This window comes from Molothrus aeneus, chromosome 1, assembly GCF_037042795.1.
Source record: "Molothrus aeneus isolate 106 chromosome 1, BPBGC_Maene_1.0, whole genome shotgun sequence".
Classification (NCBI taxonomy): Eukaryota; Metazoa; Chordata; class Aves; order Passeriformes; family Icteridae; genus Molothrus; species Molothrus aeneus.
The window spans coordinates 17,099,421-17,125,668 of record NC_089646.1 but is presented as its reverse complement, the minus strand read 5'-3'; the positions used below and the strand labels follow the sequence as shown (position 1 = coordinate 17,125,668).

General features: G+C 39.8%; 1 protein-coding gene across 1 annotated transcript; it reads right to left on the bottom strand.

The window, feature by feature from the left end:
* Positions 1–14,356: 14,356 nt before the first annotated feature.
* On the bottom strand, positions 14,357–25,919 carry LOC136563370 (uncharacterized). Its single transcript, XM_066560751.1, has 3 exons — positions 25,849–25,919; positions 24,523–24,589; positions 14,357–19,755 (listed from the first exon to the last, which is right to left on the bottom strand). The coding sequence occupies exons 1-3, from the start codon at positions 25,885–25,887 to the stop codon at positions 18,236–18,238; spliced, it is 1,626 nt and encodes a 541-aa protein (XP_066416848.1). The 5' UTR covers positions 25,888–25,919; the 3' UTR covers positions 14,357–18,235.
* Between the last annotated feature and the right edge of the window lie 329 nt (positions 25,920–26,248).

The following is a 26,248-nucleotide window of genomic DNA, read 5'->3' as shown; positions in this document are numbered from 1 at the left end:
CTGTCCTGAGCCTGGCTCATGGAACTGCATGTTGGTGTGGCTGTGCAGGGCAGGTTTCACTCAGTGCAGCCCTTTCTGGACAACAAACTGGATTTCTTACTCTCTCTTCCACAGACCCCTCCCACAGATTTCCTTCACATGCAAAAGCCAGACATAGTCTTGGAGATGCTGTTCTGTCTTTTATCCAGGCCTCCCCCATCAGAGATGGGGCAACAGCATTTCATTCTCTCCTCTGCTGCAATTAATGCAATCTCATACCTCAAGGAAAAGTACATTGCACTATAATTTTTAGATGCTTATTGTTCAACCCTTTTTCTTTTTCTTTGTTTTTCTTACCACTGAAAAATATATAAGTGTTTTGAGTACAACAATGTTAATGAGGCTCACTCCACAAAGGTATATTTATCCTGGGGGGAAATATGCTTTCTTCTAGTTCAGAGTGATTTGTATGTGTGCCCATTTCCAAAAGATAATTAGCAACTGCTTGTATCTTTTCATTCACATGTTATTTTGATATATACACACACATGTTGCATCTCTACATACACCTGCACAGAGAGCTTGCACTGTATTGAATAGATACAGGTATTGACAGCCTTCTTTCATTTGCTTACCCATGTCACCCTTTGGAGTGCAACAAAGAGAAACAGTAGCAGTATTGGTAATTCAATTTCATTGAACAATGATATTTGAGTCATTTTTCTAAAAAAAGGTTTGAGAAAATACAATTTAATCAGATTCTCCTTTGAGCAGAGCAAATGACATTTAATTTTTTTCTTGTTGGTTCTTAATTAAGTACAAGGAGTATTGAGTTTCTTAGTTCCTGGATGTTGTACAGCAATTCTAGTGGTTATTTTTGGGCTCATTATATTCACTGAAAAACTCTTTGCCTTTAGAAGACAGAAGGTCAAGTACCCAATGTCAGATTCTGTCACACGTGTAGTCAGTGCCATTGGTTTTGCTGGAAGCAGAATTAAACTTTTATGTGTTGCACTATCTTGCTTGTGAATGACTAATTACCAATTTGTTTTAGCACCTCTTTCAAAACTTACTGAAGAAAACTAAAATCTTTTTATAAAAAACAAATCTCTCATCACATTATTTTAAAAGTCTATGGAACTACCACCATCCACTACTTTACAAGATACCCTGAGGAAGCTTTGGGAAGCAGAAAATACAAGTGTGAGGTGAGTGGCAGGCAAACACACAGCTGTGCCTCTGAGGCACGTGTGTCTCCTGAAGGTCTGACTGAAAAGGACCAGTCAGAAGAAAAGGCAGATGGAAACACAGGACTATCCACAAAGCAAGTCTTCAGACTCAGAGATTTCAACAGCTCTTTCAGGTATCTTCTGTGCCCTGATGCAGCTGCCTTTTAGGTGAATGAAGATGGTTGCCTCTATCTGAATGCAAGAATTGCACTACAAAGGATAAGTACAAATACACAAATACAAGAAAAACATGGCTTGTGTGCTTAAAAAACAAACAAAAAAAAAGGTTAAAATAATTTGCTGTGTATTCCTGTAATACCATGGAATCTGGACATTTTCTAGCAGTGCATCAACTCATGCAGGTAATATTTTGGGTGTGTATTTTGATTTCTTCCCTGCTACCACTCTTGTTAGGGCTCTGTGTGTTTGTATCTGTGAATATGTGTGTCCTGTATGTTTTGGGATGCTACATGACTGGGCATTTAACCTCCTTACTGCTCTATGCCAAATTTAGACAAATTGATTGAAGAAACACCCAAACTGAAACTCTTCATGACTGTCTATCTTCAGACTTGTCCCCAAGAAAGTTCAATCTTTGTCTTTAAAGAAACAAAATGAGTTTTTGCTCCCCTCCCAATTGAATTTTTAGGGTACTTCTCCAGAGACAGTTTCAAACAGTGCAAATATGATTAATATTTTGGAGGTTTGGCTTTGGTGAAGCATAAAGCATCATTTATGTGTTAAACAGACTCTGCAATTCAACTGAAGAAAGTTTCTGTTCCACTTCATTTGTTTCAAACAAAATTTCAGTGTTGTCTCCTTCTGATGCCTGATGGTCACAGCCCAAATAGCAAGTGTCTGGTTTGAATCTCCTAAAGGCAGAGATACACCGTCCTTTAGTGAAAGCAGATGGGACAGGCTGGGATTCCAGGCAATTACCCACACACAGGGATCCAGGAATAGAGCAGATGATGGTGTTAAACTCTGTCAGCCCCCTGGAATGGATTCTCTTTAAGAATATTCTCTTTAAGAATAGACTCCAAGGAATAATATTTTTCAAAGTCACAGATTATAACACTTGACAGTAACTGAAAAAGAAGATGAACTTATGGAAAACATAAGCTGAAGGCAATACCTCTTGGCAGATGGTTATATTTCCATTCTCAGTGTGCCTGAGATGACCCAGCATTGTAACCAGGCACACCTACAGTGACCTGAACAGCCCATATCCCACCTTCATCACACCCACTAAAGTCTCTTGGACACATGAAGTGATTTTTAGCCCCGCCAGCAGCAAATGACTTGTGTTACTGCTGCATTATTGCACCTTTTAAAGGTGACTTCTGGTCCAAGGTAATGCCCACACACAGAGACTGAACATTGGGTGTTTTGGCATGTCCCCAGTGAGATTGTACTGAGGGATTCTTGTTCTGAAGGCAGATAGAGATTTTTAACTTCCATGCTCCAGATCTGCTTGAAGGGGCAGGAACTCAAGTGAGAATGTTCCAAAGCTGCTTCCAGTGGACATTTCTAGCAGCTTGGCAAAATCTGCAAAATCAGAGGTCTGGACACTATGACTACATTCCTAAGCATTTGGGGACTGCCAATAGGAAGGTTGCTATTACAGATTATTATGCTGAAATCATAGGTCAAAGTATAAGACAATGTATTAAAGATCACTGCTGGATTTGCAAGAAGAAGTTTTCTGAAAGAAGAATCATTGGGGTCCATATAAGGTTCTACATCTGGTTTTAAGCCACTCCTTCCCAAAACAATTGCCAAAGTCTATCAGCAGAAGGGTGAGGATGAACTGGGATGAAATTAAACACCTTTTTAGATGTAAAGTAATTTTAAATTTGCTTGTTCTTTTTAATTTTAAATAAGTTGAAAGAAGCATTTTAATTTATTAAAATACAACTTAATTAATTAAAATACCTTTTAATAAAAATTAAACATTCCATTCGGGAATAGTCAGAAAAGAGCATCATGAGAATAATCACATAGGGGCTTTTCCCATCAACAGTTCTAAAAGTCGAAATGAAATTCTGAAACAACTGCAGGTTGCTAACAAATCAATAATGTGGTGTGATCAGATGTGCTGCATATAACTAAACCAGGGGCTGGATGCTGCTTCTTTTCCTGTTTGCAGCTGTGCCCAGCAGCTGTTCACCATGCAGCTGGAAGGCAAGGGTAGACAGCACTCTTCATTCTTTATGTGCTTCCATGGATTTCCATGTTTCTGCTGTGGACCTGGACTCAGCTATGACATTTATTGAGCAGTTATGCAGTGCTAGTGCTGATGACAAAGCTGCCTTCAAATCCACCTGCCCTGGAGTTTCTGGTGGCTATTTTAAACATTTCAGTGACCTGGTTTACAGCATGGCCTCAAAACCAGCCATAACTTCACACCTTGGAGGTGGTAAACTTTGGCAGAGCATTACAATTCTTGTTCAAGGCTGTTATGAAGGAAGAAATGAGTTTCTTAAACAAGCTTTGCCACTGAAGGCAGCACACAGGCTTGACTTGAGTCCCTGCAGACTGCAGTCCATTGGCACCATACAATCAAGAAGCCTGGGTTTTTTCTGATTGGAGGCAATACAGAAGTTCAATCAATGTGAAATATGGTGCACAGCTATAATATGAACTATAATATGAAAGGCTGTGCTTCCTTGATTCTCACAGTTTTACCATGACCTAAATATAATGGTCTAATTGCTTTTTATTGAATGTGGGACTCTGTTTCTTGTTAGAGGCAAGTCTACATTTGCTTTGTTAATCCCTTGCAGCAGTGCCTACTGAATCCTGAAGTTTATTTTCACTGAGATTTCTGTCACACTTGAGCCTTTTTCCCAGTACAGGGAATTACTCTGTTCCCCCATATGGCTCCCATATTTCTGGGGTATATTTTTGTCAGTATGTATATATATACACACATATGTATATATGTTCTCCTACCCTGCCCCTCAGTAAAGTAGACATGTGTACCATAAAACCTCTTCGTCACATAGGCAAAGCTTTCTTGCTATCTACTCAAATGCAAAGAACATTCTACTGTTTTCTGTACCTTTCCTATAGTACAGCTCTGCTGTGTCCCTGATCAGCTATTTAAATGGGAAATTTAAATATGCTGGGAAATGCTCTAATCCTTTAATAATTTTCAGAGAAATAGAACATCCTAACAAAAATCAGTACATCTGATTGCATGAAATACTAAGAAGTGGGTAGAAGTTCTATTTTTTCCAGGAATTTGAATTTTTACAGGAGAGCTGCAGAGAGTAACTACTCTGCCAGAATTAAACATCTCTGTTAGTGCCTTCTCACAAAAACACATAAGGAGATTTCTGATTTTATCCAACAGCCTACTTAGAGTGTTTTAGAAGACTTGGTTTCAGAGGAGTCTTACAGCTAAGGAGAATTTCAATCAAATCTGGCCAAAAGACCTAAATCCCCATTATTTTTTACTTCCTCTTTATATGTAGATACTATATGTGTGTGTATCTATGTTTATGTAAAAACAAAGGCAATTAATTGACTCACAAAATACACTGAGGTAAGAGCTCATTAGAATCAAGGTAAATGATATTCTGTAAGGTATTGGCAGCATGGAAATTCAGAACTGATTTATGTCAACATTAAAGTATGTACACTTAATTAGCATTGATTTTAAAATGGAAAATGGTCTCCCAGGATACTGTAGAGCAATTCCTTATGCCTTAATTTGCAGCAGATATTGCTCTAGAAAACAGAGTTTAGTAGAGACCGACCCATTTTAGGCAAGGGAGATGTATAAATATTAACCTGTAAGCAGGAACTGCTAGGATAATCTTCCTAGGTCTCACAGAGAAAAGTCTCCTTTATCTGTCTTCAGAGCTTGCCAGAAAAAAGGAAGATTCTCATTTCTTTTGTATATATTCACATTCCAGCTTTTAGAAAATGGATGGATGGAGGTCTCACTCACACTAAAGATATAATTGTGGTAATATCATGCTCAGATAAGCACTGAATGACTGGGCAGATTTACAGAACAGGCTTTGTGGCCCACATTCTGTGCTTCCTTTTCCATTTCTTAAGCAGAAATTGATTCCTCTGTTCAGTCTTGCAACACCTTAACCCTTTTGTTAGGCATTTTTTCATGGTACATTACCCAGCACAAATGTACAGAGCTGCAAACCTGTTCATGAGCAGAGGTGAAGGCAAGTGAAGTAGTGCCCAGAGCAATGGATCTCAGAGAAATTGAGTGGAAGAGATGCAGGTGCTGAGAATAAGCAGAGCATGACGATTTGAACTTAGGTGTGTTTTCAACTCTTCTTTTTTCCTGTATTTCCCTTTTATCTTTACATGGTAATTGGGCTAGACTGACAGCGAGAAGAGCCCTAAAACCTGAAGTTTTTATTTTGAATTGGTGACAACAGTTCGAACATGACACATTTGCCTTTCTCCATACATAGGATTGGATCTTTGGCAGCCACCACTCAACACAGAGCAGCTGAAAGGAGGACACAGCCAGTGGCTGCACTGGGAGGATGAGGCTGCACAGTCTCCAGGCTGTGGTGAGCACCTCCTCACAGGAGCAGTCCTTGGGCTTCCATGGGATGTAAACTCTCACTGGCCTGGAAGCAGTGACTGCACAGAGCTCAGAGCAGCAGATCTCTGTGATATTTGTTTTACGTAAAGGCATTGATACAACCATGACACACCAGGATAAAACTGCTAGATAATATCACATAACTCTACATTGCAAAAAGAAAAGATGTTATGGATAACATAAGTGAAATATACACAGCTCTTTCCAAGAATGTGAGCACAAGGTTACCATGTACATCTGCTGACAGTAACAGATGGCAGCACTAATTGTTGTTCAGGAAGTTCATGTTGTTTTAATTTCCTCAAGGGCAGTGCATGGACATGTACATGATGTGTTTCCATATTACCCTATTTATGCACTGCTTAGAGAAGTGCTGCTGCTTCCCACCAAAGGTGGGGTGACCTCAAGGCTTCTGCTGTAAGCAGAAGAGAGGGCTAAGCTGAGAAAAAGGGGGGCTGGAGGGAGGGAGGTGCAGGGACACAGAGAAGGGAGACACAGGAATAGGCCTGCACCATTCAGAGCCCACAGTGTCAATGTAACAAACAGAATTTTTTTAATAGCAGAATATAGATGGAGCAAAATGTGAGCATGATTCAGTAATGATGCTTGATATTTCCACATCCAGTGGAGAGCAGCTACAATGGTACAGATGCAGAGGTTGCCAAGGAAACAGACGTGTTTTGCTTCAGATGTGCAGTGAAGCACATACTCCAGACATCCATATAGCCTCATTTACCACTGCCTCTGAATACCTCACAGGCATTAAGAATGAATTTTACCCTCATAACACCCCTGTAGCGGTGCACTGGTCCTTTATCCTATTTTTAAAGTAGCAAAATCAAATAGCTTGAGCCACCAGCCCAGCCACCCCAGCAGTCTCTGGTGAGATTCCTGAAATCTAAACAAGAACAGAGCATTTGTAGCCATGATCCAGCCAATGGCATGATTTTATATGGTTCAACAATAAACTGCCAGGGAAGAATGTAAAAGTAACAAAACCCCAGCTCATGATACAGGCCAGGGAATGATTCCATGTTCATTTCAAAGGACATGCAACACTTCCTTCTCAGGATGTAGCAGGGAAACATGGATGTAGTTCAAGGCTCTGTACCTCAGAATCAAGTAATGGTATATGAAAAATCTCTTCTCATCTGCATATCAGCAGTTTTATTACAAAATTGGAAAGGTAAGAGGAAATGATAAGGAAATGAGCAGACATTACCCATAAAAGTCTGACATTTTATCAAGCTCTGTTCACTTCTGCCTTCAAACCAGCACAGCTCCCTGTAAGCTTGGAAGAGAAGAAAGGGGAAAGTCTTCTCAATTTAGGGAAGATGAAGGAATGGCCCAATTATATGGAAATAGGCCATCTGATATCTACCTAGCGCTCAGGCTGTATTTTCCTTTCTGTATTTCAATTTTCTTTTCTAGTCTATCACACATCTAGCAAATTTTGTTCTCTTTAGAACAAAGAAACAATTAGAACCCATTACTCTTATAGTAGAAATTGCTGTGCTGAGACACACATTTTTTAGATTTCTAAAGCAGAAGAAAGAGCACAGGACTCTCAGGGCATGCTGTGGATGACAGGAAATGCACTGGAAACACAGGCTGTGGTGATGGGCTTTCAGTCCTTTTTAAGAAATCTGGAGATGGCTAGAAAGAGCACCAATAAGAGCCAAATAATCCTCCACAGTGCAGAGAGTAGTCCCTAGTGATTTCAGGCTGTGTGATGGGTTCAGTGTCTCTGTTCTGAGCTCTGAGTGTCAGAACCTGCTCTGAAACCTCCAAAAGCTTGGCAATAGCCTTTCTCCAAACCAGGGGGTTCTCTAAACTGGGGATCAAAGCACAAGGTGAGGAGTGGCAAGGGGAAATGGCGCCTCCTGTGCTGCCAGTCTTTGGCTGGGTTGTCAAAGGTGCTGCTTCCTTTTTGACTGTCTGGTCGGACAAAATAGGCAACTGGCCGTTAATTCACTTTGATGTTTGAAGATCACACATTTGTCTTTATTGATACAGACCTTGCTTCAATAGTTCTCAAAAAGGAAAAAATAAGAGTGTACTAAAAAAATATTTGAAAATCTCTCCTGCCTGCTGTTTTTTAAGAAACTTCTTCATCTGCTCATGAGAAATATTTTACTCAATTTTTAATCAAATTTAAAATATGAACAAGCTGCAAAAAGAAATCAAAACAAATGAGTGTCAAGAGGAGAGAATCCCATCCAATCTACCTTTAGAAACACTCTTAAATATTTCTACCCTTAAAACTTAAGTTCAAAAACTTTTCCAAGGTCTTTGATGGAGGAATTCCCAGTTTTCTTCCCTCACACACTCTTTCTTTCTAATAAAGTACCAACACATACTGTTGCATCAAATAAAGTTTAAGTTTAGCTGGAATCCACAGAAAATGAGGAAAGCTTACATTCTTACAGCTTCTGCTCTGAGTATTTTCTTTTGTCAGATTAATTTCGTCTTTGAAGACTCCACTGTTGACCTCAGAGCACCTAAGTCACATCAGTTTAGATCTCACATCAAGAAATAGACTAAAGCCCCCAAAATACCTACCTGAAACATTACATTTTTTTGCAATTATTTGTTCATTCAGAAATATGAGAGGAGAAACATAACAAATCTGTACTGCTCAAAACTTCGTACAAGGCAAGCTACAGACAGTTTGTGTCCTTTTGAAAGGGACTTTATGGGGGTTTAACACACAATTGCCATTCATCTAAATCTGTACAGAAATTTTTAACAAATGATTACAGTTAATACCAGCTGATACCTGTTGTGATACACTTAAGGGAATAGAAAAGACAAAAATTTTTACAAGAAAGGACTAATTCTGTCATTAACTGATTGCAAGTCCGGAGCCCATGTCACTTGCCAGAAAACAATCTGGGGCAAAGATTTGTCACAAACACACCTGTTTAATGCCTGGCACCAAAATCAAGAGACAGCCTTTTCTTTGTGCCTAGAGAGTTCTCTCATCCCTCACTCCCTGATCTCCTTCTAAGAAAAATGAGTTAGCTATGAAGGCAAAAGATGCCAATGGCAGATAAAGAGGTTGCTGTAATGACCTCAGCCACACCTACAGTAATTTCTCTCATTTACCTGCAGCATTACCTGCTTACAGCTGATGAGCCCATCTGTCTCCAAGCCAGCAACACCTCCAATCCAGTGAGCAGTCATTTGTCAAAACCTTCCCCAGGGCTGGAAACCTGCCTTTTTCCTGCTCTTATCAACTACCTATTATTGCCACTTTTATGACTGCTCAGCCATGGCAGTGATAAATAAGACCTTGCCCTGCTCAGAGTATTTCATTGGAACAAAATAAAAGTCCTCTCTAGTGGACAAACCTCTACTAGCAGCCTTAAAGGGCACAGAAACACCTCAAGGGTAACATGAGCACAATCAGCATTTAGTGGCCCAGAAACCAGACTAATTCTTTCTTGTCTCTGTTCCTCAGTGGGCTCCAGCAGCCCCCATCCACAGCCTTTCCTGCTTGTAGGGAACCCCACTGCCTGGGCACATACTGCAGCCAGGGCCTGGCTTGTTTCTAATGATGTAGTTTGGAGAGATATTCCTGCACACAGGCTGGGGCTGCTGTAGCAGAGGAAATGTCAGTGTTGGGTGAGTGAGTTTCTGCTTTTGAATGGGTACACCAGGTGTTCTGGGGTGGGGATGGGCCTGGAGCACCCTCCTGGTGTAGCAACAGCCACTGCCACTGCTCATCTCCAAAGACACTGTTGTCAACAGGGCTACAATGCTCCTTTGGTGATGGGTAAGGGTATCCTGATCTTAAAGTCTGGGCTGGGAGCTTGAATACAGACTGAGTATCTGCCCCCTGATCCAGACCTCAGTGATCTTGTCAGTAACCATAGCACTGCTGGAGTAAGGATTTTCAATTTACCAAAAATAGTAATTCAAATCCCTGCTTCACAGTGGTTATTTATTAGAAGAGAGCAGATCCATGTGGATCTTTCAGATAGCTGGAAGGAATGATTGCAGAGGAGATTTCACGTTTCACTCCATAAATCCAGACACATGTGACCAGGAGCCCTCAACACTTCACCATCAGTGTCAAGTCCAGTGAATTTGTATCTGCTGGTTTCCTGGGAGGCTCTGTGATATGGATACAGATGAGGTGAACTATAGCACAGACAGAAGTCTTTAAGTCAGAAATAGTTTTTATTTATCAGCCAGGAACTACCCATAAGAATACCCCAATCCCTAATACAGACCTTAGCCTGGATACTTGCATTGGGTTTAGCATGTTTTGAAAGCACAAAAACCAAGGGCAACTGTAACAATTCCAGCTTAAGTCTCTATTATCAAGTGATGTGTCCTGTGCTCCTACTGATTTGTGAAAACTCAGCCCATTTCATGAAGACCTCCATGCCTCATCATCTGCAATTTCCAGGCATTTTGTTCAGATATTCAAACCAGGATGGGCTTCTGGGACAAATTTCCCTTAAGTTGCTGTTAGACACTGAATACAGGCAACCTTAAAGGAAAGTATTATCTACCCATAGGAGTACAGCAACGAGCAACAAAATGCTACAACAGAAAAATAACCTCAACACACCCCAGCCATTCCTAAACCTTGGCATGTCCTGGGGAATGCTCAGGTCCCACAAACTCGTTTCTGGAGGGCTGGGCTGCAGCAGGACCCTCAGTGATGTCAACTCCTGACTTTCAGGAGGGGTCCCTCTCCCACAGCCAGCCCGACCTCTTTAATCAGTATTAATATTAATTAATATTAATTAATATTAATTAATTAATTAATATTAATATTAATATGTGCACTCCAACCTGTTTCTTATCAAAGAATATTGTGCCCAACCTGGACAAAAGCAAATCTTCAAAGACTTTGATACCTGCATTGTAATTTAACTATGCCTGCAGAGCTGGCCAAATTCTGAGACTGTCAATTCTTAAATATATTTTGTCAGTAGCACACCAATAAAACTGTATTTACTATCTAATATGCAAGGTAGGACTTGTGTTCTGGCCTCTGGAAACCAAAGAAGAAGACTGGATGAAAGCAGATCTTTTCCATACAGTTGGTTTTGGGAGGAATTGCAAAGGTAAGACAAAAAGAGGTATTCCCTCTCCTCCCAGGATATAAGTGAATTCCCAAGTGCATATGGAAACACAGAACCTGAAAGAAGTTTTCAAGCACATCAATACTTCAAGAGTAAGGGGTGATGCCAAAAGTGTGAAATGCTGCAAGAGCACTGTCATGGAAACAGGTCATCTCTAGGTATGAAAATGCCACCTCCCTGTCTCCTAGGGCTGTACAGGTCCAAACAGGACAAATCACCTCTGGTTATGCAGTCTCTGAGCTTTCAGAGGTGTTTATGTGGGGTTTTTGTGGTGCCTCACAGGTGAGCATGAGAGGGAAGCCTGCCGACACAAACCAAGAACTGAAACCCCTGTCACACACCAAAACCTGAGAGAGCAGAAGTACAGGTGCACATCAGGGGTGGAGAGGTGAGAACAGTGGATTTTCAGCCTTATGGCTAACCATGAAAGGAGGATGAAAGGCAGAATGGATAAATAAGAGGGAAAAAAACATTTATAGCAAGTCAAACCCAAGTATTTGCAGCTTCCCACCCAATACAGCTGTCACTGCACACCTCTAGCAAGGACAAAAGGTGGGGAAAGGCTTGACCACCCTGGGACAAGGGCTTCAGGAGGCTGAAGCAGGTGAGGATAAAAACTGCTGCCTCAGACAGCATCACAGAGCTTGTACCTGTTGGGAGACTTGCAGTATTGGACACTATTTTTCAAGGACTGCTCAGTGCTGTTTGAAACATATTACACTTGTCTGGCACTTGGGGGAAAAAATATCCTCAAAGATCTTAGCACAAATCAAGCCTGTATTAAAGTTACTGATGTGGCACTAGTTTGAAGCAAAGGTTTAAAGAAATCTAGGTACTTGTTCGAGAAGAAATGAAATATAGAGCATTCTCAGGCATAAAGGCATCTTAAGCAATTTGTCTTCTCTACTTGGTATAAAGCACACATTTTCATTCTCCTCTCCTAATAAAACCAACAAATGTATTCCTCCTTCAACAAACAGTGTATTTTACAGTATATACTAAGACTTTTTATTTTTTTACCTCCTGAGTAGAGTATGAGTTCTTTGTTTGAGTTTGATGTAAAGCTCCTCTGGCTCTTTACTCAAGACACCTGCATTTAATCTGTGAGTATTCTCAGATGTTTTTTTATACTCTGCAAGAGAAGGCTGCAGTCATGCAACTCAGATGTGATCACCAGTCTAAATCACTCACCAGGCCAAACTTGCTTTGAAAGCCCATATGTATCATATGGACTTCTGAACTGAATACAACTTGTGATTTAAAACAATGAAGCAAGTCAGGAAAAACCAACTGTGACCAGGACACTCTGTCAACATTCCAAATGCACAGAGCTCCTGAAGACACTTAAGTACATGTCTAGATTATTGACTATAATAGAAAAATACCCAAAGGAGAATTAAAGGTACCAGTCAAGTGATGATAACGGGGAGCTCAGAGAAGGCTCATTTATCTAATGAGAAGCAGTTCCCAATATAAACATAGTTAAAAGGTAATGATGAAAACTGAGGTTTGCATGCCAAAACCCACAAATATATCCAGAGAATTCCCAATATAAACTGGTATTTAATTAATCAAATTACCCAACCTAATGTTCCAGCTGAGTAAAGAACTTTAACATATTCAGGATACTCTACTACCACTTTAGTTTACAAAAGTTGACGGGTGGGAAATGCTTCAAAGAGACAGAAAAGAAGCCAAATGTGATGGAATTTTCAGTTGAACAAATGTTTAAATACAACTGATTGAAAGCCCAAGAAGTTCTGACAAAAATTAGTTTAAGTTCCTATATATGGAATTACCTAAACACTGGAGATTGCTTTTTCCTTCTTCCACTTTTCTCCCCTTCTATCTCCATCCCCCCAATATTTTCTTTTTAATTTCCCTTTAATTCCTCTATGTTTCCAGTTAAAAAAATGACAAAGGCAAAAGTTGAAGACATTGATTTTATAAGAAGATGCAGGAACTTTTAAAAATGCTTTTCCACAGTTCTTCTTTTAGAGAAAATACTATTTAACTGAGACCAAGATGATTATATAAATATATACATACACATGTATTGGTATATATTTATGTATGCATGTATATAACCATGACAGACTTTTACTTCAAGGTTCTGCTAAAGCCAGGCATTAACACCCTTCTAGCAAGGGAATCACATGCAGCCTTTTAAGGCTACTTTCAAGAGATGCCATCTAACTGGATTGCACTAGAATGTCTGGAGAGCAGCTCATTTCCCCTTGAAGAGCCTGTAAAAAAAGATGCAATCCTGAAGGTCAAGAGCTGCCTGCAGAGCTCCAAGGCAGGGTGAGGAAAGCTCTGCAAACTGCAGCTGGATAAGAAACTCTGGTTTAGCAATAACAATTTTATTATTTAATGCAAATGAGTTTCTTGGATCCCTCTTTTACAGTAATTTGGCTTCCATACAACCAGAACTAGACAGTGAAAGACAGGTCCAGACAGGGAGATGCTGAGGTCCAGCAGATGGGCAACTCAGCTATTTTGGGGCTCACTCACTATTATTTCTGCCAGGCAGCACAGCAAAAGCAGCACAGGCACTGCCACTAACACAGTTGATATCTTCAGAGGAGGCAAACCCTCCAAGCAGAGGAAGGGGCTCCAGGCTCAGTGGCACAGGGTGCTTCTAGACCTGCACATGTGGATGTGGTACAAGGGAACATCAGGCCCCTGAAGAGAAATGTAAGGTGACCCTGAGACAGTCATGGTGGGGAGCAGACAAACATCAAGATGGTTTGGGCTGTTAGGGAAAGGGCTTAAACAGTGTCAGCTGCTGAAGGCCAGAAGAGAAGAGGCAGTTTTGATCCAGCCTGGAGGAGGATGGTCCTACTTTCAACAGAAGTATTTCACAAATACTTCTTTTCTCCTTCCTCTGAATGTTATCTTTGGGTAATTTAGAGTATGTTAATGATGTCTGCAATCCCTTTTTGACAGCACCTCTCTTTCTGTTCACATCCAATAAACAACAGCATCCCCAGAAAGAAGAAACAGATGTACAATCTAAAACACTTGTAAAGTTTCTACTGAGAACACATGAGTTTTAACTTGGCCAGGCCCTGACAGAAGCACAGCTGTGCTACTGCAACAGTCTGATATGGACCCACCCTCCAACACCATAAAAGCTTTCACATGTAACAGAGAGCCTATGAAGCACCAAGGCAGGACAAATTTGGTTTTTTCCTCTGTTACTGGGCCACTAACCATGATCAGGACAAACTGCACTGCTCTTAAGACAACTTTCATCTTTCTTGCTGTTTCAACCATGGGAACAGAAGGCAAACAGATTTCTAGAAATGTCCACTGTTACTGTTCCTGTTTAGTGCCACTTCAGCAGGCACAGGTGACTAACTCAGACAACATCTGTGAAATGCTGACCCCAGGAGAGTCAGTGGTACAAAACACAAGAGCCACCATTAGTCTTCCTCAGAATAGAACAAGAATACCAATGAAGTTTTATTGTTTTATTTATCTCAGTGAAGTTCTCTTAAAACATATTACAATATAATATTAACAAAGGAAAGTGTCTAAACAGTATTTTTAAAACAAGGTAATATTTCAAAGTAGAATTTTTTTTTAAAAAGCACCACTAGAAAATAGTACAGTTCTCACAGTGTACTGCAATCTGCAGAGACCACAGAACAGAGGAATATCCACAATATTAAAATAGACTTCACATATTCTGCCCAGTTTTGACTTGACAGAAAGCATAAAAAATTTGCATAGGTAATAAATATATTCAGGTAAAACCTTTGAACTTGCAAAATGTTTCCCAATACAAACCAATGCAGGTTTTGTAAGCCAAGTCTTTTTTTCTTTTGTATAAGCAGCACTATACAACCTAAATTATTTTCCTCCTGTAATGGTCAAGTTTTCTATAACAACAAGTTGTCCATTATCTTCATAACACAGTGAAATAACCACCTGCTTCCCTGTATGTATTAACTTTAACTCTGTAAAGGTAGTATCTACCAGCCTCATACTTACTCTGTTATTTTGTGAATTCTTCCTTTGGAAACATTCTCTGGCAGAAAAGATTGAAGAGCCTGTCTCCAGCTATTTTAACCATATTCATGAATGTGGTATCAAAAGATGCAAAATTAAAGTTTTTATATGAATTCTGTACTTCACAGTATTATATTGTACTATTAATAGAAAAAAAAGGAAAAAAAGTTCTAAATTTGTAAATATAATTAATAAGATACCTGTCAACAAAACATGCAATTTACTACAGCAAATGGGATAAGTGCCATAAGATTAGCATTCATTGTGCATCAATTCCTCTTGAACTCTATCTTATTTAGGACATAGTGCACCACTTAATGTTGCATGGTATGAGGCAATATATATCATTTTCATGGATGCAAAGGCTATATACTATGCCAATAATTAGGCTATCATAAATCTATACTGATTCCAACACACTCAAATTCCTGTTGTTATAACTGAAGTCTGAGTGCCCTCAATGACAGATCCAGGTTTTTCTTTTTTTGGAAGGGAGAGATTCAAAAGAAGCTCAATGATCAGCCTTCTGTTGCTTGAAATAAAGCTAATCTTTCTGTAAACTGCAATTAATAATACATATTAGATAAGACCTTTTCTCCACTCTCTGAGTGCCTTATCTCAGATGACATGAGTAAAACATTATTAGATGCATTATCACGACCAGATGGAGGCAAACTACTGTGTTTCTGCCACTGTGCATCTAAAAACTTACTCTGAATTTAAGAGAAATTATGGGCACACCCAACAGAACCCTCCAAAAAGTTTTATATTGAAGAATTTATTCTCTGGAACTTCAATCAGTTGTAATAATGTTCACTTGTACCTTCCTTGTACCTTCTGTATCCTTTAATAACAGTGCATTTAAATGCAAGTACAACCAGCATGCAGAATACAGGATTGTAGCATCATTCTCTTCCCTGTTTAACTCCACTAATCTCACAATCCCACTCAAATAAAGCATACTCATACAAATCATGCCATTAGATTTGCTATATGCCACATATAGACAAATATTTATTATATTCAAGTAACATCTGCACTTTGCTAAAGATGTACCAGATTATTTCTAACACCAGATTCTGACCTCTGCTACACAGGTTTAAATCTAGAATGAGTCTTAAGCTGTCATTCTGGTGAGAGACAACCTTCAACAGAACTGCAGAGCACAAACCAGCAAAGGATAACAAGGGGCTCTGTTTGTGAGGAAGTGGCTTCCTTAACTTTTTCTAAAACAAAAACATAAGCCTATAATTTTTACCTTTCTCTAGCATTGTCTCTCCCTCAACTCTTACCATAAAAATACCCAGGTGTGCTCTCTGCAGATCTTCTCCTACATCACATGCACCCTTGTACAGAAAGCAGAATGTCAGAAGAACTTTTACTCCTGTGTCATTTCATCTTTGTTCACTCTCAGTAGACTCCAAGAGTGAAGTTCCCAGAAAAACGGCTCTGCTCCTAGGTAACACAGCTCTTCTGCACACAACAGATAAAGATGCTTTTCATTCCAGAAATCCTTCTCTACCACTACAAAGTGTCCCCTGTAATGATAACAGTATTGTGCAAATGTTGAACACCTTCAGTAGCAGTTTTAATTCATCCTTCCTTGTGACCTTGCAACCACGAATGAGACGCTGGCTACACACAGGCACTGAGATCTCTGTCACTGACAGGCTTTGGGGACACCAGGATTACTGGTTTGTGCACTTACACTGGCTGCAACACAATGCCCAGGGAGGTGTCCTCTGACAGGCTGCTTGGATTTTGCAGCTGAAAGCAAGAAAAACTACTCTTCTCTATTTGGAGCAAGAGAGCAGTTTGTCAAAAACGAGAATCCTTGAGCATATTCTTGAAGAAAAAAACAATGATGGGAAGATAACTTCAGATGTTAAGGACACACTTATAATGTCACAAGTTAAACCAATGACCAGGTAGAAGTCTTGCACTTGGGTTCATTCTATTACAGAAAATTATAGGAGGCCATTATACAGCAAAAACAGTGTAACAAACCCCAAAACAGATTAAAACACAGCAATGTACATATATTTTAGCTATACATACTCAGGCAGACACATTAAAGCCATATAGTGCATAATATTTCTTTTCAGTAGGGTTAATTTAAAGCAGCCTGCAAGTGCATTGCTTATTTCTCTCTTCTGTAGTTACATCTGTGACACAAACATGTATCCTTTTGTAGGAATGCTGAAAGAAAGCTGGAAAGAGACAAGGCTTGTGACAAGGCTTGTCCTTTACTCCTAAAAAAAAGAAATAGAGAGAGTGAAAAAGCATTTGTAGAGGAGACAGAAGAAAATGGGATAAAACAGTCTATACAGTTTAGAAAAAGAAAGAATTAGTTTGATGGATGAGTTGGAAGAAGATAAAAATTAGTGTCAATGAATACACTATTTCATTGAATTAACTGACTGATTTGACAAAAAAAAAGCCTTTTAAATGTAAGTACCTGTTTGGCAAAGTAAATAGACTTGTGAATAATGGGTTTTTTTGATCAGAAAAATATTTTGCTGTTTAAAAGTAATGGAATAAAAATTTGCTTAATTTTCAGAAGTCTAATTTTCAAGACATTCTTTTAATACTTGTTTCTTTTTGCCTATGGACTCTTCCTTGTTAGAAGAGACTTCCTTCCTTCTCATTCGGCAACTTTTCACTAGCAAAACTAAAAACAGAGAAAAGCTTTCCTAAATTACTTAAATGCAGATTACTTCCAAATGAAATTAGAGCAGTCATTAGTTCCACTGTTTTTGTTGTAAAAATAATATCCTGTTTTTGACCCAGTCTCTTTCCACAATATTAAGAATGTATACTCCAGTGTTGCCACATTATCACCTATTTGAGGCGTGTTCTCTCAATTTATGGAAAGCACAACTTTTTGTAAGATGTAGACAAATTAGCCCCAAAGTACATTTAGTCTCTTTATTAGCGTGTTGCATGAAAAAAATTAAAGCAGGTTTCAATTATTTGGCTGTGCTCCTTTCAGTTACAGTACTAAATGCTATTTACCCTCAGCTGCAATTTTTTGTGGTCCAGAAATAATAATTTTTTTTATTAAAATAAGGGAATTTGATCTGAATTCCACATTCCCCTGTCTGAAGATGGTAACAGAATTAAAATCTTGACTTGAAAGCTCTTGTTTCCTTTAAATAGTGATAATTCAGTTAGGATTATATTTAAATATTCCTAAAATTGAGAGCATTTTGTGGGATGACCTGCTCAAGTCAACAAAGTACAGTGTCAAATATGTATAGAATCAGAGCAGAATCCAAGTACAGTTGAAACCCCAATTCCATGCTAACTTCACTGGGCAGAAATTAAGATGAAATCCATAAAATAGATATGCTGGTTCCATGTTCATGAGTGATCTGGTTGATCCTTCCACGCACACAGTCAAGAGAAACTGATATCAATGTTCCATTATGTACTTCAAAAGATGCACGGAGGGACACACTGGTCCATATGCTTCCCTCTGGCATCTGACCTCCAATCTGCTGAGCAACTGCTGTGGGTTGCATGTGATCCATGGTCAGCTGATTGAGAGTCACTTTGAGCACATTGCACGAATGGATCAGCTTTAAGTTAAATGCAATGCTGGCAACTCCCTTTTCAGTAAAAATAAAATACTTCTGAGCAAGCTGTCCAGAAGAAACCAGCTGTATCTGTTTCTCATTGGATGAGACCTGGGTGAAATCCAGTAGTTTGTTTCTCACTGCTCCAGTAGGGAGACCTGTAACAGAAACTGTGGCTGATATGGCACTAGAAACCGCTGAAGGGATCCAGATGAGGCTGAACATACTGATTCCAGAACTATCTCCAAAATAGCGAACATTACACTGCGCAGGAGAAAGTATCTCAAAGCTAACCAGATCTCCAGCATCAACCTTTGTGGCCCCAGAAGCAGATATCGATGTGTCCCTGTAATTTACCCCAGATTTAAATACATTCATTAATTCTCTGTTGGTACCATTCCTATTGATATAAGAAATTAAGGAGAAGCCCTCCCGGACACACGTATGACCCATGGAATACAATGCTTGATGAAACACAAATTTAACAACACCAGTTTCAGTGAACTTTATAGCTCTACCATCATGAGATAAACTTAGCATATAAGGGTCAGAAACAGAAATTATTTTAAAGGTAGGTCGATAGTTGGTTTGGTAATGCATGGCTGTTGACATCTGTGCACTGAGTGCCACAGCACCCGTGTCGTGGGACAACCAAAACAAACTGAGTGGGGTATTAAGGTCATAAATATTTAAGTCTTTGCTTTGATTGCAGAATTGATTAGGGCTCCTCAAATACACAGAAAGAGTTTGGCTGGGCTCCACTTCAGCAGCACTGCTTAAACTAGTGCTCTGGAAATACTTTCCTTCTGGCTGCTCGATCCGAACACCACTCAGTTCATGGTCTTCCTCGCTGCCATTAAGCTTTAAGGAAAGCTGCAAAAAGTTCCTGCAGTTGTGCTTTACTGCAAAATTTAGGTCAGTCCACAACAGACCATGTTGCCTGAATACCAGGCTGCTCTCTTCAGTGGAGAGGATATCACAGGGGAGCTTTCCTTTTATCTTCAAGTTCAAGCCAGAGTAGACCTGAGAGATGCCAGACTTTGCAGAGGGTAGAATGATGTTTGCAGCCCAAGACTCTGAGAGCTTGTTTTCACTGGCTGCTGAGCAAACCGTGTCACTGACAGTGGAACAAGGCACAGCCACCATTCCATCTTCACACTTCAAACATGCTTGGCACTCCTGCATTTCCTTATTAAAGAAATACTCCTCTCCACACATTCCCAAAGCTGCATCTTTCTCAGCAATTCCAAGGCATCGGAAACCACCTGTTCATGGGAAATGGACTATTTTTATTGTCATGCCTTTAAAATACTAAAAATAAGAACTCTACAGCTTCACATATCAAGTATCTTTGACATATATGTAATCATAAGTGAGAAAACAGAAGACAGTTATGATGTTAGATCACTTTATGCTATTAAAGGAACCTTGATAGATTACAGAGGAAATATTAGGCATAACTCACCTTGTCCAAGGCAAGCACAATGGTTTGGAGTGAAAAAGAAGCTACACAGGGGTAATTCTAACCAAAACCTGTAATGTATCAGATACAATGATATTGCTCCAAAGACAGTCTCTTCCTTCTCTGATGTAAAGGCACAGTGACTGGTACACTGAGCAGCTCCTTTCAACTAATGGAGAGTTCCCCTCCACAGGCAGAAATGTGCACTGCCTGCCTAGCCATGCTGCAGGGTAGCCCTGCTGTTGCTGTGATTGCTAAAGCAGTGCTTTGCAACCCAAGGGACAAGGACCTCTGGTATTCACTCCATATACAGTTTTTAAAAAACATGCAAGGGACAAATAGGAAAACCAAAACTGTTAACAGCAGGCTTAAAATCATTATGCAGTAGCCCATGCATTTAAAAAGTGGAAAAGCACTGCCCTAAGACACAGGACACCAGTGGTTGTGATCAAGCTAAAGTAAAGCGCTGCTGCAAACAGTGAGGAGAATATACATGTGCTGTTTGAAATGACTTTGTTTGACATAAAGCAATTTCATGCTGTTAAATGGTACAGCATGACCTCAGTGGATCAAAGAATGCACACCAAAAAACCAAGTTTTAAAAACAGCCTGTAATTTCCTGTGGCAATTTTCCAAGAGCACCACCAGCTGCCAGTGCTTCCACCTGGAGCAACCAGAACCCAGAACCTTTGTACATGGAGATCTCAGGATCTGAATCAACACACAAGATCTGAGGCATCCTAAAGAATAACCACCTGCAGCTTGTGCCTCAAAACTTAATCACTAATGAAGTCATTTATGCTTTTTTACCACCATGATCAAAACTCAATAATCATCTTTCTAATAGATCTTCTTAAATATCGTTTGGTATCTAGATCCTATGTCATACACTTGCATTATTCTTTAGGTGGAAACTTCCTGTACCTTGGCTGGGATTTGCTCTAAGACTGGGACTACCAGTATTTGCATGGATCCCAACAATGGATTCTCCCTTGCTAGCCCAGGGTGGGGCTGGCTATGCTAACTGCTGATGTAGACAGAAAAGCTCACCACACTTGCCGCAAACTGCAAGTACACATGAACCTGGCCCACAGGGGAGGTCAGGATGTTGGCTAGAATTCACTTCTGATACTGCATTATTCAGCAGAGAACACCAACACTGTGTTAATTTATACAGACTTCATATATTCACCTTCATATCACTTTGTCTATTTACACTTCATTCACTTAAGTGATGATTCTCCACTAACACCAATATGTAGGACTGTACAATTTATGATATGAGAATATTCCTTCTAAGATCAGGTACCATTTTATAAAGAGTTCACTGCAGAACAGTAAGATTTTTTCCATTTGAAAAAAAGTCAAGAGAAACTTAACACTTTGCTCCTCTCTGAAAGTGTCTTGTTTTCTTATGAGAAACAAAAGCCAAATAAATAAGATTACATTTCTTTCAACATTATAGAGGGAGTATAGAAAAAAGTCCCAGACAATCTTTCCCTTTGAAATCAGTTTTAACCATGATGTATTTATTCACACGGTATTTCTTAACCACTTCTGCTTCTCATATCAGTAGCTCCACCATCACTGAGAAATACTGGATGAACTAAATACACACATACAGCTGGTTCACATGGCACAGAAAATCTTCAGTAGTGCCTAGGAACACTTTTTATGCTATTCATTTCTTACAAATATTTTAGTGTGTATTTGAGTGTTGACCAATATCATGTTTCACAAATACTTTTGATGGCTATATGCACTAATTTACTGCCTAGTCTTTTATTGGTTAGAACTGCAGCAGGTGTTCCCCCAGGTTTACTTCAAATAGGTGACTTCAAAGCAGCACCCAGACTGCTCCTTGCTGTGGCCACAGTTGCAAGAGCAGCACCCTACCCTTTGCCCAGAAGAGGTGCAGCAGCAAATGATAGCCAAACATCAGAAACCAGCAGAGCAGCATGCTGGGACTGCTTCCTACTGCTCTTTATCACTTTACAACCTCTGCCACCTCTTCCTGGCTCCTTGCACTGTGCTCTGCTGCACCTGGTTTCACAGTGAGCAGTCCAGCGGCACTCAACCTGGCTTTGTGAAATTGAGTCTTTCTGCAGCACATTCCCCAGCCCTTGGCACTCACAGAGGCCAGGTAATTGAAGGCAATTACAGTAAGCTATGCACATATTTATCTGCTGCTACTACTCACAACTGCCCCATGCAAAGGTTAAATTGGCAGATTAGGTATGAGAATCCTTCTCTTTTTAAACACTCTATGTCAGATTTGGATCATCACATGTGGTTCATTACAAATCAGGACTGTCGTCAAGGTTTTCATTCATCTTCCCCCTGCATCCCACAGTAAGTTCTACAGTAAGTCCTCTTAATTTTGCATGGCATTCCAGGGAGAGTGCCTTTGGCTGATTCTATTTGTTGGATAAACTGTCTGACTACTCTCCTATGGTTGTCTAAGAAGGAAATGATGCACCAAACCCAATTTTCACTGATTACATATCCCTAATTGTTAATAACTAGCCTTTAATCAAATAAATAAACAATTCTCATCCCACACAGAAGTGAAAAAAAGCAGTAGGGGAAGAAGGTATGATGTAGAGGAAAGTGAAAGAGTGAAGAAAGAGAGGCTCCTAGTTACACGATTCTTTTCTGTTATCTGCTCTGTCTCCCCTCATACTGCACATTGAACAAGAGCTGCTACAGATGCAACAACCTTTGCGTGCAGCTTGAGAAACCACATTCAACATCTGGAACTCATATGTCACATCACATCCCTGTGTCACATCCCATCCCCTTCTTTACCCAAAACAGACATTCCGTCTCAGCCTTTCTTTTGCCACATTAGTCACACTTGTGTAAGATCATGAGCTACCATGAACAGACAGGCTGAAAGTCACCTCTAACAAAAAATAACAGGAACACTCTCTCTTCCATGACAGATGGGAACAACATTGACAGGACACCAATTCCTGTGCAGGTGATGGGTAATAACTTGCTTTCACATATCTACACACCACCATTAAAACTGGGAGAAGAGGAAGAGAGGGAAGATTCCTTTCCTTCCAAATACATTGCTACTGCCTTTCTGTGGTCTGACACACCATCACTACCCATCTGTTTCCTGGCAGTATTCTGCCCTCACTTAGTTCCTCCTGCAGTTGTACAGACCCTTTTTTGGTCTGTTCCCCTCCACGGAACCCACTGAATAAATTCATTACAGCCTTCCCCCTCCCAAGCCACAGACTAGAGCAACACCAAATTGCTACCACATTAGTGGCTCTCTTTCCTAGGGCTGAGGCCTTGTGGGCTTCCATCCAACAAAACACAAACAGGAGCAAACACAATGTCTCAGTAAAGACAAGGCAAAGCCTTACACCTTTCTGATGCTCTGACTCAAATTTTGTGCTCTAAACTGTCTTGCCTCCAACTGTACACCTCTAACACTCTCCAAAAATGTCTTCCCTCTTCTTTTGTACCTCATGTGCAGCATTTACCACACCAGGCAACACTAAGTGCTCTCTTCCTCAAGTCATTTCCAGGTTACTGCAGTGTTTGTAGTAACACCATCCAAACCAACACAGCTCCTGTCCAGAAGAAGTAAGGACAAAGGAAGAAAACCCACACCCTCTTTTAATCCTTTCCTAGGCTCCCACATTTTTCTCCACCAGTGACTGGGTAAAAAAGGCAAAAATCACTCACAATCAGCTGAAAATAGCCCTTGCCCCTCAAAGAGGCCACCCCTTCTTACAAGTCTAGAAGCCTAGAGGAGGAAAAACATAGCATCCAATGAAGCCCTTCCTGGGTTATTTGACTGTGAGACCTCAGGTACAGGTCACAACTGGTGAAAATGCTCTATTTGACCACCGAGTTCCTTTCAAGGTTTTCTGGATGACCAAAAATTCAACCAATATAAAGAAACTTAGTACCTGGATAAAATTTGCCCAGTATGTCTATTAATTTTGCTCTTTTGTGTCTGACTGCCATGAGAATGTAATGAAATAATGAAGTCCGCAGTGCAAAATACCAGACAGTTCTTAAATGTCTGAAAAACTCCCCCAAAGTGTCCCCAAATAATAGAAATTGTTGATCTTTCCTCAGTATTTGACAATATTGTTACTAAGGAGAATAAGATTAATGGAGGGAGGTCTTATAAGAGTCTTCATTAGATCAAATCAGGTATCTACCCTAGTGCACCAGAAGGAAAATGACAACTATTTTTCTCCAAATAGGAATAATATCTTTGATTTGGGCCCTATTTGCACCAGCATAAACAAGAAGGAAGTCAGGTCATAAGAGAAAATGAAAAACAAAGCATATAAACCCCAAGGAAAATAACGTAAAAGGGACCATCCAATGCTTCCAAAGGATATTAACGTCCTAAATACCCCATTGTCCACAAGAGCTGCTATCAAATTACAGATTAGTATTTTTAATCCCTTTGATTCCAGCAAGCTGTGCATGTCATTACTCATCGACATACAAACCTGAGTCCTTATCTATTTCTTTGGCCTGTTCCTGAAGATCTAATTATCCTCATTCTTTATTATCAGAGAATATAACTTACCTGGAGTATTGAGGCATTTTATCCTCTCACCACAAATGCTTGGAGATTCAGTGCACTCATCTCTGTCCTGTAAATCACAAGAATCATACTGAAACAGTTTAACAAGACAACTTAAATTTGAAACAGGCATTTCAGGCTCTGTGGCATCCATCTGTCCATAAAAGGTGTATGCAGGGATGGAGAACAGGTTGATCCCGTAAGCATGCTAGAGCAGGATTATTTTGATTTAGATTTGTTACCTGTTTTAACCAGGTATCCAGAACCACTGTGTGATGCCACAGAAAGCAAACAGTGTGCAGATGAGCTGAAGAGAGGGGTTGGACGTGTAACTCTTGTCATGATGCACATCCCCAAGAGTGGGAAATCAATCAATTGATCTTAAGGACATTGCAACAATTGAGACAGTGTTAGGAAAGGCTTTTAAGGACATTTCATCTGGGAGGAAGCTGCTAACCAAAGCACACATGAAAAGTAAATTAGAAAGTAATATTCCCTGCCAGCAAGCCCTCCTTTCAGCCTACAGCAGGCAGAGGGGAAAGAAAAACAGCATACATTTGCCTTTAATGTTAGCATTAAAGAAAATTGAGACTATCAGAGAGGGAACTGGACAGACACATTCAGGTTCTCAGTATCCGGTCCAGCTGGTCAGGCTCACACTAAGCTAAGAACTGGGGGCAACACTTAGCAAACAAGATACTGCTTTAAATATCAAGTCGCCCATTTATCTTAGGACTTCTAAATGACAGAAAGCAAGAAAAGAACCATCTTATTTTGCTTGCATGCTAGTTTTGTGTTGTATAATAAAATGTATTTTATAATAAAATGTATTTAACAATACAAGTATCCATGTTCTATATTTGTATGTTATGTTTAAGAAGGAACCAGTTCTTATATTTATTTTAACTGACAATTTCTATTTCCAAACTTTAAAAGAAGTGTCTGACTTATGCTTAATAAAGTTTTCCTGTGCTTTTCAGAGATGTCTACAAGCTCCTGTAGACTCTAATGGAATTAAATAAACAAATTTAGCATGGACAAGTCTAAATGTTTTAGGATGTCTTTTCCTACCACAATGAAAAGAATCAAAGTCCTGCCAGCTGTCAGGTTTGGGAAAGTGTCACACCCAACAGGCACAAACCAGTGCCTCATTTAGAACACTAAATGCTAAAGAGAAACACACAAAAAAACATAGACCCATTCAGTAAAACACATGATTCAAACTGAATTTTTCTAGCTCTCCAAGTAGTTATTTCCAGAATGTTATCACAATATGTCCAACACAATTCTTCATAAGCAGTAACTGAAAGACACAGAAAGATGTTTCACCTGGCAAATCCGATCAGAGTTTGCAGAACACTCAGCCATTTGGAAAAAACCAGCAGGACACAACGTGCACTTTTCACACTGTGAAGGTGTCTTTTGGAAATTGCAAAATTCACCACTTTCACAAAGGCCACAGTCCAGCAAAGCCTCCCCAACGTTAATCACTTTTGCATCCACTTCTACTTTGTGCACAGAGTATGACTTCTGGAGATGATTTCTGACCTGGTTCTGAAGTCCATGAAGATGACTTTCAAAATAATTTTGAATATCTTCTTGCAAACTCTGAAATGACATTTGTTTCACTGTATCAAAAAGCATGCCATACTGGGCTTTGATCAGATCCATTTGCTCATACATTTTTCTTTGCTGTTCAAGAATCTCCCGTTGCTGGCTAACCAACACG

Excerpts from the sequence above, each read along its gene's own strand:
- LOC136563370 (XM_066560751.1), bottom strand. The coding sequence starts at position 25,887 with ATGGCTGAGTGTTCTGCAAACTCTGATCGGATTTGCCAG. Across the intron at positions 24,590-25,848 it reads ACTCTGATCGGATTTGCCAG|GACAGAGATGAGTGCACTGA; the intron begins GTGAAACATCTT and ends TGTGATTTACAG. Across the intron at positions 19,756-24,522 it reads AAAATGCCTCAATACTCCAG|GTGGTTTCCGATGCCTTGGA; the intron begins GTAAGTTATATT and ends TCCCATGAACAG.